A 13,998-nucleotide genomic window follows, 5' to 3' on the forward strand; every position below is an offset into this window, starting at 1 on the left:
AGGAAAAGAGACAGAGAAGATGGAAAGGAACAATCATGATTAAGGGGTGAAAAGATGATTGGCAGTAAAACTAGGAGAAGAATCCATTAAATGGATTCAGTACAACACAATTCCAAAGAGGAAAGAGGGTATAAGAGGGTATCAAAGAAGGTGAGGAGTTCCTAGTGTTGGATGCTACAGAGAAGACAAAAAGTTTACATATATGTGTTTCAATATAAAATATATATACATATGTGTTCATGTATACATATATATTTCCCCCAGTTACACACTAAACAATTTTTAACATTAGTCTTCTTTAAAGTTTTGAGTTCCAAATTTTATTCCTCCATTTTCCCTTCCTTCTACGCGAGACAATAAGTAATCAGATATAGATTATACATGTACAATCATGTAAAACATATCCATATTAGTCATTTTGTACGAGAAGATGAATGAGATCTTTTATTTGATGTCATGGAACCAGCACTAAGGTCATTAATGGTCTTGAATAAATAAATTACTAAGAGGGACTGAAGAAATCTGAGGAAAAATGTCATGTTACCAGTGATTCAAGAGTGAGTGCATTTAGTGAGATAGTAAAAAAAAAAAGTGGTAATGGATAATTGGAAGAAATGATTCCAAGTCCCATCTAATACATGCTGGCCATGAGAACCCAGGTAAGTTAGTTGATCTATGTCTCACTCATCTGTAAAATGAGTACTATATATGAGAAGAGATGATTAATGGAGTAAGAAGACAGAGATCAGAATGAAGAAACATGTAAATGTGTTCTCTTTAATCAAGGAAAAAGATAAACCATCTTCTATGATTTTAGGATTAGAAGAGTACCAGAATGGGGATACAGTGCTCTAAATATTCTCAATAAAATAAGAGGCAAAATTATTAGCAGAAAAGCGAGGAAGGAAAAGTGAGTTGGGGACCTGAGTGGAAAAGACATAATTTGGAACAATTGCTTCAGGGGCTATGAAAAATTAGTGAGAGATGAATATAGAATAATTATGTTGCAATGAGAATACTATTATGGTTAGATAACAGATATTACTAGTTTTGGCCAGAGTTTTTAGAGTGATGTGTGGGGTAGTCTTCCTGAATCCAAAGAAATGTGGGTTCAATTCTTGCTACTAATACATATTTTCTGTGTGACCCAGGGTCAGTTACTTAACCTCATGATTCACATATCTGGAAACAGTTTCCATGGGATTGGTTTCTTACCAATCATAGTTCTAATCCAACCCATTCTTCTAAAACAAACAAACAAAAAATATCTTTTTTTTTTTAACCTTTTTTCATCAGTCAACAATATCTACTAAGTGGGAAAGAAGTAAGTCTCATTGTTATCTATCAAACAGTATTAGATTTGTGCTCTAAGCTCTCAGTTAGAAAAAACACATAGACATCATTTAACTGCTACCTGATTAGAAAGAAAGATGTAATGATTCTTATGAGGATTTCTACTAATTGTCCCAATCTGGTCTATTAGATTGTTAAGCAATTCCAGGGCAGCAACAGTTTTTGCCTCTTTTTGTATCCTTAGCGCTTAGTACAATATGTAATACATAGAAGGTACTTAATAAATGTTTATGTATTTAATTATTTATTATTAAATATTTCACACATTTGATATTAATGTGAATTTTATAAAATCTATGCAATCTTTTTCTGCTTTTCCTATACTCAAAAGATGGCTTGTTTCTAGTACCAAATTCCTATTCCAAGATTCATCTGGTATCCAGTTTACTACCTCATTTTTTAGTTAAGGTGAACTACTAGTAATACTATTATATCTAATTATTAACTTTCTCCCAATCGGCATGGTAACAAATCTATTCATAAACATTTTTAATCTGTCTATAGATATTTCCTAGACTGATGGATCCTTTGATTTATGAAAAATACCATTAATTTCCAAAACTGTGTTAATTGAAGAAAACAATAACAAAATACATGTTTGAACAATATTATGATAATATAGATGTATACTGCCAGCCATTGGCTAACTTCTCTAATAAGTGTAAGGCAAGCCTGAGGTGATCATCAAAAGCCAAGAAACACATATCCTTCTGTGACTTTTTCTTTGGCCTTTAAGTTACACTGTCAAGTTTGTGATTATCTGTACATTAGATCATAATATTTAAAGGCAAAATAGCCCTTAGGCAAAATTATCTTAATGCAACCCCCTCATTTTTTTTTTGAATTAGAAAACTGAGGTGCAGGAATTCATGACTTGTCTAAGGTCCTATAAGGCAGAGAATTAAGATTCAGGTCCTCTGGAATTAAATCTAGTATATATATATTTTTTTACTCTGTGTGTGTATTTTTTTTTTTTTGAGAACAGATACACAATGATATTTCAAAGACATAATACAACAGCTCATCTTCCCTTTCTCACTTTAGTGAAAGAGAGTAGTAAGCTCTCTAATTTTTAAAAATCACAAATTCTAGCTCAGCATAATCAATCTTTATGAAAAAAGAGGGGAAAATCCCCATCTCTAGACCAAAATTATTTAGATAAGCTGCACCTGGCCAGGAAATTCTGTATATATTAATCCGTGCTTTGCTATTAGTAACAGATATTATCTCAGAGTCATTGAGCAGAGGAACAATGAGATCTTTTTTCTTTTTTGATTTCTTACAGAAATACACCACACCCATTTGGTCTGGCTGTTTTAGCCACCAGTCTTCTATATCAGTCCCTAAATAATTTTGTTACTTTTGGGGAACTGGGCTATACTGACTGAACCTATAGTATTGATAAGTGGTTATTGGAAATTTCAAGTGTTCTTTGGATAGTCAAAAAGGTACAAAAAGGAAAGAAACAGCTTCTCATCCTAAAAAGAATTTTCTTTATTTGCCACATTTTATATATTATGTGTCTACATATATAATTTTATATTTAACCTTTTGAAGAGTGAAATATTATTAGCATAGAAATTTTCTGACATCCCAGCACTCAGCATAATGGTTTTTAATAACTACTTGTTGCCTAATTCCTAGTCAAACCACTTGGTAAAACAGAAAGAGAAAACTGTTTCTCTGACTTCTTTTGTTCTGCTGTGGGCATAGACCTATGCTTAAGTGGGAGCAAAATAAACACTTCTGGGTGATGAAGAAGATGATGATGATGACAGCTTAGATCCAAATATTCTTTGGATCTTAACCTGAGATTTAACATCTTTTCATCCAAAAATTTTCAACATTTTATAAAAACCAGGCCAGACCAAGAAATACTCTGTCATCATTTCACAGAATGTAGCAATCAAACATCTGTGCTGGATTTAAAATGACATATTTGTAATAGTCTTATTTCCCATTTATTTCAAGTTCAGGAATTCATGAAAATGAGAATTTTCAATTCCTATAAAACATGAATTCTCCCATAGTCCTACTCTGATACTCTGGGTCCTCCAAGCTTTTGAAGATGAACAAAGCCTGTCATCCAAATACCAGCTTACCTATGTTTGGAAAGGCTTGTTACCAAAAGGTTGTCCATCAGAACGTTAAAATAACTAAGCCAGAACAACTCATGAAACTATCTATTAACACATTATGGGGATCACAAGCTAAAAGATCTAGTAAATTGCAAATGACATCAGCTGAATTCCAAATTCAAATTTGATCTCATACTTAAGAAGAATTCAATCTTGTTCAAATCACAGCTTCCTTGGTCTTTGTTTACATATCTATAAAATGAGGCCTCAGAAATCCCTTCTAACCACAGATCTAAGAGCTTCAGATGAGAAACAATCTAGTCCAATATCTTCATTTTACAAATAGGGAAACTAGGGAACAAGAAGATTAAATTGGTTTACAGCATTTTGTACTGGTAAAGGCATGAAGCACACCATAAAAAGAGAAATCCTTGAGATATTGAGGTATGAAAAAACAGAATATCATTTATTATTTATGATTGATGAGGTCTAGACAAGGTATACTAAATGAAATTAGGGTTAATTGAAGTCTAGTGGCAGGTTTGGGGTACAGGAAGTCAAATGGACCTCCCCTGCAACCCCTCTGGATTCAGCGCAAGGATATAGAGTTAAATGAGGTCTAGTGGCGACTCAGAGTCCCCTGTAAAGGAATTTGCAGACCCGAAAACTTAGATTAATAAAAGAGGTTTATTTGGGGTTTGGAAGTAAGGGTAAAGGTAGAAAGAGGCAAACAGGAACCCTTGGCATGGCTGATGTAAGGGTGCCATGTTTGGGGTTCCAGGATTCCCCTTTTTATAATCTTGAAAGTGGGTGGAGTCCCAGGAACTGGGCCAGGTTTTGGCCAGGGTTAGAATTGAATAGAATTCAATGGGTTTTTGGATAAGGAAGAAGCAGTTGGGGAAACCTGAGCAGATCATTAGAGTGGGGGGGCTGGGGCAGCCCAAGTTAGCTCAGATCCGGTGAGGGCTGGGAAAGCCAGGATATCTCCCATTGGGATTCATGGGGGCTGGGAATTAGAAAGGAATCTTTAACTCACATCATGATCAGTAAAAATAATAATAATAATAATAACAATAATAATAATAGTTTTAGAATAAATTTTGTGCCAAATGGATAAACTTAATCCTTTTTATGAGAGTGAATAATTCCAGTTCATAAAGTCAGTTTAGAATTAAAAGTGTTATTTCCTGTTTTGCCCTTGTGAATCTCCAAGATAATAGTGTGGCTTTAAAATAAATAAATTAGAAACATTCAAATCTCCTGAAGTGCAATCACATGTCCAACCTATTCTTATCAAAGAAATTCATGCCTCTACTTCTACTGCTCATGGTTTTATAATTTTCATTCATCAGTTTGGAGGGTTCCACCTTTGGTATTATCTATCTGGACTAAAGTAGCTATAGATTCCTACCTCCTTAAAAAAATCTGATTGGAATAGAACAACAAAGGCGTCCAGATTCAAACAGGTGTTATTAAGAGCTAGGTATGAAAATCTCTATTTTCCATAGCAGAATGGAAGTTACCATTATCCATTGAATGTCTAAGGACATTCTAAGTGAACAGGCAAGATAAATGAATAAATCTATTTCTGCTTCCTATATGGCTGTGAGAGTGTAATAAATAATAAATAATTTGCTTATTTCTTTTAGTTGTTAAATCAGATCACAGATTTAAAGGAGAAAGACATTGCTAAGGCTATGTCTTATACTACCTTATTATACAGATGAGGAATCTGAGAATCGGAAAAGGTGTCATGGGCAACTGAACTCTTACTCGAGAGACGGTTCTTGCCAGTTTTTTACTCCAGGACACTGTCATTCTATAACTCCCCCAAGACTAAGCTTATGTGAACCAAACTTGACTTTAACAAAACCAAAAGCTCAAAAAAGGAGGAGCAACCCTATATGAAGAGAGGTAGGGTTGCCATTTTGACCTTGCCTTCCATACTGATATGCAACTTTGTCAGCACCACAGAAAAAGATAGCACTCCCTTAAGGTCAGTTAATATAATTCTAATTTCCAGGACACTTTGACATGAATAACAGGTTTGAGATATTCTGTTGGCAGGGGGATGGGGGGGGGGGAAGAGGAAATGTGTGAATTGAATACAACATATCTGACTTTGAAAATTAGTTTTTTATTCTCTGTCTGTTGTAAGCAGGATTTTAAGCAGGATTTCTGGAGGAGAACATGATTTGACTAAGATCTCTAGCATGCCATTGGTTAATTTGGGCCTTCTTCTCCAAGTCAGATTTCTTCTTAGGTCAATTAACAATTTAGTGGACTTTTATTAGAGAATACTTTTATGACTACAAAATAGTCACTTACTAATATAGCAACAGAGCAGAAAACTTCAAAATGATTGCTTCTAGAATCCAGGATAATGGTAAAAGGACCACTTATTATTGAATGCAAATCCTTTGAAGAAAAGCTTCTGCACACAAAGTAAGATGAACCAGTTACTGCATTGTTTATTAAGTTTCACTTGATTCCTCCTGACAACCATTTAAACAATGAATGTTGGGAAATGTCCCTCAAAGAATCAACAACAATGGGAGGGATCAGAGCTTTTATATTTAGCTAATACTGTTTTAAAAAGGAGAAAATATTTCTTCCTGAAGGGATTATGGAAAGCCTTATTAAAGACACCTGCGAACAAAATAAGTGACAAAAGATCTTTATCATAATTGATAACTGAGTTATCCTTAGTCTAAACTGCTTTCTCAAAGACAATGCTTGTGATAGACCCTTGTTATTAAATATAAGATCAATAAATCGACATTGATGATATTTGCCAATGATAAGTTTAACAAAGATTAAGCTGACAGATGAGAGAAGACTCAGCTCTTTGTATTTCGTTTAATAGCCTAAAGCAAAAATAGGTACATTGTGTCTTTACTCTTTTTGGAATATTTTACAAGGAAGATTATATGAGGGAGGTCTAATGTTAATGTTAAATATGGCAATTATCGCCCTATTTTTAAAAAGTGAACAGCTGCCCCAGTTTAGAGTTGCAAACAAACAGAATGCTTTTAAAAGCCTTTTGTTTTCATTCAAAGGAATCATGAATACAGATGAAAATTGCATTTTTTACCTGTGTTGTGTGGAAAAGTACAGCTGCTTCCAAGGGTCTGATGTGAGACTTCTACTTCTAAGGGATAAACTAAGTACCCACATCCAATAAGAAACATTTGTAGAAGAAAGCAGTCAGAGGCTCATATTCTCCTAAAAGTCTGCAGAGTCCGGATTTATTTAGTTTTGGTAAACAGATGAAAGGATTCGTCTCGATAACTATTTCAAGTCAGATATCTACTGTTATGTTCCTATTGGACAAATAGGAATTCTAGGACTATGGGTTTCAGGCATACAATTTACATTCAACTAATTTTCCCAGAGAGAAGCAGAGTGGATAGTGGGCTAGGAATGGAGTCAGAAGTACTGCATTCATCAACTCCCTGGCACATAATAAATAGGAGAAGGCACCTGAGCTCTGGGTACCCAAAGCAAAATTTTAAGATTATTATTTACAGAGGAGTTGCTAACTTGAATTGATTCAAATTGTTTCCAATCTGGGAATTCCTTACAATAATGTAATCACAAAATAGATATCGTCCCTACAAAATTCAAGGTAAGTGATTTATATTTTTTAAACAATAATTCTAGAATAGCTTCTAACATTCTCCAGAAAAATTATATTATGAAACAACTTTTGAACATAGAAAAAAATAAATCAGTCAGAATATCATGGAGCAAAGATAACCTTACTTCAAGGTCCAAATCCCACTTCTTTGTCTTAATGTTAGTTACTAGATACAACACTATCCATTAATATTTTGGAAGAACAGAAAAGGCTTATTTTATTCATTCATCAAACATTTATAGGTGCTTATTAAATTAAAACAGACTAAAATCCTTGAAACAGTTAATGGAGGTTATTTCATTTCCATGAAAAACACTTGGAATGCATGCAGAAATGCCATGTTTAGAGCCATTAAACAGCAGATAGCATAAAACAATAGAAAGGCTATCACTGAAACATCAGTTCTCAGGTACGAAATCAGAATCTGCATGATAGGACAGAGATTATTTTTGAAGCCTCAAATTCAAAGACAAATTAAAAGTTTTAGAGAGGAAAAATTCTTTGTGGGTTTGTTTGTTTTCTTAAAGATAGTTCAGCTATTAATGTGTGAAAAGTACTGCCTAGAAAAACAAAAAAAGACATTTCCTGATGTAGCTTTCATCCTGTACTCAATTACTGGATCAAATAAACTTGGCCTTTCAAGGCTTGGTACCTGCAATAACTACTTTCTATTGTTCCTGTTAACACAGTATTATTTTCATCTTATTATTACTAATCTCTTCTTTGTAAAGAACCACACCTGTTTTCATCCAAAAATGGTGCAGTAAATATTTGGTCTTTGTGGTAATACAATGCATAATTTAGTTAATCTAGGCTATCTTTCCGTGCGAGTTGATTGTTTCTATATTATGAAATGTGTTCACAGTAAAGCAAAACCCATGCCAGATACCCCAGAGGCAAATCAGGAGCAACTTACCAAGCATGTAGCTCTTATGAATTGAAACCTTGACACGATAGTGTAGCCACGCCTACGGACCAGTTATTACTCATGTTAACTTACACTTGGAATTACAGCCACACCTTTCTCTTACAAACAAGGCCTTTTATTAAGCTAAAACTACATACTGTAAGATGATTTTCTCTTAATGAACAGGATTTACAGAATTAGCGACTCATTTGGTCTCTGTTTAGGAATCCAAACTCAGTACCATATTACCTGTAGGAAGTCCAGAAATGTCAGTGGCAGTAAGTCATCCAGATGGCCAATGTCTTTGGAGAAGCGGTTTAAAATTCTTCCTGCAAGGACAGGATATGAGAGAAATTGTTTATTTCCCTAGGCAGAGCCCCTTAAGAGAAATAATTCAGAAACAAATCAGAACAATATTTTAAATGCATGTGCATTTAATATATTATGCATTCATATGCAATAATCTAATGCCAACTATAAAGAAGAAAAAACATGGATTTGTAGTTATGATCCTAAAATGGGGTTAGGAGTATTGTTGAACAGCAATTGTAATAAAAAAGAAAACAGGTGATTGTTAAAATACTAAATGAAGAAAGGGGGAAGGGTGACTGAGAAATCTACTTTGATAAATTTTTATAGACAGTTATAAGTAATTTTAACAAACTGCTAAAGCTGGGACTTTTGGCCAAGAATTAAATGGGAATATTATTAAACAAATCCTCTATATGCATAGTTATAATATTTCTTTAAAAGTTGATTGTGGTATTTCCAAATCAATGTAACTTGCTGTTGTTATTCCTATGATGTTAGTCAGTTCCTATTCCTTAATTTTTCACTAACATAAACACAACTTATTCTTAAATCAAATAAGGTGAGATAAAACAAAACAGAAATGCTGGCACTGGAATTACTTAATAATTTAGGATCACTATTTATCATTGATTTTTTCATTCAAGTAGAACCCAAGAAAATAGGGTCCCCAAAATGCTTCAGTGGTGCCAGACTATAACTGGTATCCTTTTTCACAAGTATCTGTTCTTTCTAACTTTGGAATTTAAAACTAAGCTTTACAAACAAACAAACAAAAAAAGATAAATGTTTTCACTCAATGAATACCTGAAAATAAACACCTGTCATTCTCTAGACTTCCTTTTAATGTTTCACAATGGTTAACAGATCTTTTGGGCTTTAAAAGTAACATGGGATGGGACCTCTTCCCTACAATTCTGGGATAACTAACCTTAGAATGAAAGGATTTCTAAAAAGAAATGTAGCCTCTTTTATTTAAGTTGATACAAGGCTTTCTTAGTCCAAGTTGGATGAATACTCAACAGGCCACAGTAGTCATGATGCTACAGAAAAGCTTCTCCTGTGGTGGTAGCTTTTGGCAGACTCTCTCTCTCTTTGGAAACTGCTTAGTTGTGGTAATTCTGAAAGGATACCTGGAGAAGCCTTCTGCAGCCCATTTCAGCTCAGCAGTGACTGAGCACTGGTGGAGAGACTGAAAACCTGACTTCTTTTGTCCCCTATGTGCCATTAATCACACACAACCATCTGGACAATCTCGGGCGAGTCAGTGGAAGCTCCCGGGATCTCATTGTCTTTAAGCATAAAAGGATACATCAAGTCCCTTCTGTCTTTGAAATGCCACAAAGGTAGGGTGAAGAGTAAGAGATGGCTTGATGCTCCTGGTGTACAGCTAACACTCTTCTGAGTCCAGAATCGGGGGCATCCTTTGGGTACTACATTCATGAAATGTCCACATTATGTAGAAGAATTTTCACTAGACTACTAAATTATTTCAAGTGATGTTTGGGGAAGTTAAGGGCCTATGCTCAGATAAGCTCTGAGAATAATGTTTACAAAAAATTCTTAAGTAAATTTAAGTGGTTGAGGCTGTGAAAAGAGATTTTTTTTTCCCCCTTAGCTCCTTTTCTACAGAAATCAAGTTTGCTTCAGGCTTTATTTGACTAAAGAGCAAAGTTGGTAAGTTTGTGGGAAAATTCACCATTAATAATGTGACCACCTATCATGAACCACAGATATATATGTGATTGACAAGAAAAATGCACTTGGGGCAGCTAGGTGGCGTAGTGGATAGAGTACCAGCCTTGAATTCAGGAGGACCAGAGTTCAAATCTGGTCTCAGACACTTCCTAGCTGTGTGACCCTGGGCAAGTCACTTAACCCCAGCCTCTGGGGGGGGGGGGGGGGAAGAATATATATATATAATAAAATAAAAATTTAAAAAAAAAAAAAAAAGAAAGAAAAATGCACTTGATGGAAATGATACCTTCCGGAAATGAGAAGGAAGGAAAGAGAGAGTTGGAAGAAAGAAAGAGTATATAGATAAGGTAAGGGAAAATACATTAATGAAGCCATGTAGTAGAAAAAGGCTCTCATTTGCTGGAACTCCTCAAGTTCAATTGAACTATTAGTATATAAAGGTTAAAGTGACAACGGTTTCACATTAACGATCAGATAGAAATCCTATCTCCAGTTATAAATGATACAAATGATGGGTGTTTTGGGGTATTTTTTTTTGGGGGGGGGGAAGGGTCATTTTCAGGACTGTAGGAAAAAAGCATCACTATATTTCCATGGCTGGACCTTCCTCAGGTCTATTTACCCAAGTTAGTTTAGTTGCTGAGTGGTTTGTCCATTAGAATCTGGGTCTAGGGTTCAGTGTTTGATTCCTAGGTTGGATCCTGCTTCCTTCTCTAGGCACCTGGGGGAAAATGGAGAGTTGACCTCATTCTGTCAGATTAGAAGGTAAAATTGATGCTAATGAGAATCAATCCCAGACTAGGCTTGTTGGTCTCTTTGTGAGATGGAGGGTGTAGCTCTGAGGCACCAATTATTTGTACTAATAGTACCCATGAAAAAGTAAGTGCTCTCCTACTTGGAAATGCTTTGTTAGATTCACACCATTATAAGGTGGATGCTTGCAGAAGGGCTTATAAAGGAGGGATCCTATTTAGGATATGAGAGGATCATCAATTTAGAGTTGAAAGGGATCTGAGTCAATTTAATCCAAAAGTCAGAGGGCGAAATAATCTGCCCCAAATCACAGAAAAACAGGTTAGTTGATATCCAAATCAATCATTTTTCAGTGTTTTAAACAGAACTAAAACAATGGAAGGAGGCAGACAGATAAGTGGGAGGAGGAAGAAGGCTGAAGTTAGTGCAATAAAAGGCAGAATTTCTAACAAACTGATCTTTCTGAAAACTGTACAGATTCTCTCACATGCTAGTAAGGTAGTCAGGCTGAGGCTATATCATGGCAGGCAGGGGATAGTAGAGAGAAAATTTAAGCTTAGGATAAGAATGAAATCAGTGACTTTTAATTTAGGCTCCTTCCAATATTATGATTCTGCTTTTACAAATAACAGGGAATCAAGCTACAACAAATTTATAGCTTTTTAAGATTGGAAGAGACATAAAAGATTATCTTGCCCAATTCACTCATCTGAAAGATAAGACTCGGAGAGAGGTTAAGTAATGTGCCAAATGACATGACTTTGTATGGCAATTATACTTTTGACATTGCAAAAGTTTAATACAGCCAACTTGCCACAGGATGCACATTGATGGACCTCCATATTTTAACATGTAGTAATAAGGAATGGATATATAATAATAATTAAGATGTCCCTGTTGCCTTTGGTAGCCTCTTTCGCATTGTCAGAAATTGGGTTTAGGTCATTCCAATTTCTTTCCTTACTCCATCTTCTTTTCCTTCCTTCCTTCCTTCCTTCCTTCCTTCCTTCCTTCCTTCCTTCCTTCCTTCCTTCCTTCCTTCCTTCCTTCCTTCCTTCCGAGGTAATTGGGGTTAAGTGACTAGCCCATAGCCACACAGCCAGGAAGTATTAAGTATCTCAGGCCAAATTTGAACTCAGGTCCATCTGACTTTGGGGCTGGTGCTCTGTCCACTGTTCCACCTAGCTGCCCCCCCTTACTCCATTTTCTTAGCATAACTGACTTGAACATAGATAATACTTAATAGATGTCTACTGAATAAATTACTTTACCATAATAGAAATTCTGCTGTTGCCTAAAACTCAATATATCTAAGAACCAAGATCATCATAGTCTCATAAAATCTGTTTTGCCCATTGAACTTGTTCACTTGAATAATCATTCTTCCAAACCACCTTGGTGCAAAATCTTTAATTTGCATTTTTCCTTTATCCAGTGAGTCTTTTCAAACAGCAAATGCTATGCTTTTGTTTGTCTGTTTAACTTCTCTCATTTCCTTCATCCCTTCTTTCTCCTGGCACCATTCTAATATAGAGCCGTATCATCTACCCTACAATAGCTTTCTAGGTGGCCTTCTGGATTATAAACTTCCTTCTAACAATGAATCCCTATAGGTGAATAGTGGATTACTCATCCTTAAACATGACTTTCATCATATCAGTTCTCAGCTCAATGTAGTCTAATGGTTTGTGCTGTTTAAGTAAACTCTCCAATCTAAACTCTTCTAGCTCTAATCTGGTTTCACTCAATTATCCAGACTCAGTTTCCAATATTCCCTACCATATATTGCACTGCAGCCAGGCTGGACTCCCCACTTCCTCTCTCAAACAGATTCAGTTCTCACCTCATTGGGTTTATTTATGCTATTCCACAGAACAGAGTCCATGACACCAGGAGGTATCAAAGTACAACTTTAACAGAAACCTAATCTGAATCTTGGCCACACTGTAGGATACTGAATTGTACTGTATTAAGATTTAATTATAACTTTGTCATGTGAGAGAAAAACTCTTCTGGAATCATTCTGCTCATGTTTAAAATACTTGAGAGGCTTAGGAATCTTCCTAAGTATAGTTCTATGCATTATGTCATGATTAAAAATACTTAACATACTCAATTAAAAAGCCATCTTTTTGATCTTCAACATTTCCCTACTCCAAATATTAACTTATTTGCGTTCAGAATACTTTCTTTCCTCCTCCCAATCAGAGCATCATTCTTCCCTTACCTGAATAAAATTGTATAAATTTAGAGATTAAAAATATAAAGTACCAATTTTGTATATGAATACTCATTCATTTATTCAAAAGTTATTTGTTTAAAACCTATTTGTGCTCAGCAGAAAAGTCAAACATGCAACCAGATTAAAATGCAATTGGGAAATATTCTTGATCCTCAGAGTTTTTTAGGTTCTCATTTCTATACTAGCACACAGGAACTAGGAACTGCTGACCTTGTGTAGCTTATAATAGGACAGGCATAAAAAGATCGTACCACAGACTCTATTACATGAGAAGTATATTAGAGTGGGAGAGGAAAAGTACAATCTGAAGTCTGAAATGTGAAGATTATTACAAATGGGAATTAAGGTTGGAGAAAAAGAATCAAGTCTTGGATGAGGCTGTATTTGTCAGACTTTAGGCTGGGGTTAAATAAGGAATTTTTTCTCAGGTCCAGGTGCTTTGGGATGCTTGATAAAAAGAGATGCCCCACTATTTTTCAAATTTAGTCCTATCAGTTCAGTCTCTTAGAAATAACAGAACCTTGAGGGCTGAAGGAGCTAGAGCTATAAGGGTCATGAAGTACAGCATTGCAGAACAAGAGGAAGATTCTGAGAGCTGTGCTCACTATGTATAGCTTCTACTATTATTTGTGAATTCTAAACAGTATATGGTAAGTGCTGGATTATTTACATGCATGGTCAAGTACTAAGTTCTTCCTTACTATCATATGGAACCTTACCTGAAAAACGACTAAGAGATTAACAGAGGAACCATGGGAGATTTGTCTTTCCATGCATAGAGGGAAAAGGTGGAAAGGAAATTAGAAGCACTGGACATATTCACAGGACAAAGGATGTATGGGGGGGGATATTCTGAAGAAAGGATAAAAAATGAATAGGGTACCAATTTGTGTGGGATTCTGACGGCCACGCTAGGTTTACCTAGGGGGCCACCATTTTATGTTATGTTTTTGGTGATTATTGGGGGGGGGGGGAAGGGTTATTGTTTTTTTTTTTTTTTCTCTTAAGTTTTTCTGGG

General features: G+C 35.3%; 1 protein-coding gene across 1 annotated transcript in view; it reads right to left on the reverse strand.

Moving 5' to 3' along the window:
• Window positions 1-13,998, reverse strand: part of ABCC4 (ATP binding cassette subfamily C member 4 (PEL blood group)) — a 270,694-nt gene that overhangs the window by 86,294 nt on the left and 170,402 nt on the right. The window contains 1 exon segment of the mRNA XM_074299360.1: window positions 8,228-8,307. Coding sequence (XP_074155461.1) covers window positions 8,228-8,307 — 80 coding nt within the window.

This window comes from Sminthopsis crassicaudata, chromosome 3 (assembly GCF_048593235.1).
Source record: "Sminthopsis crassicaudata isolate SCR6 chromosome 3, ASM4859323v1, whole genome shotgun sequence".
NCBI classification, from domain to species: Eukaryota; Metazoa; Chordata; class Mammalia; order Dasyuromorphia; family Dasyuridae; genus Sminthopsis; species Sminthopsis crassicaudata.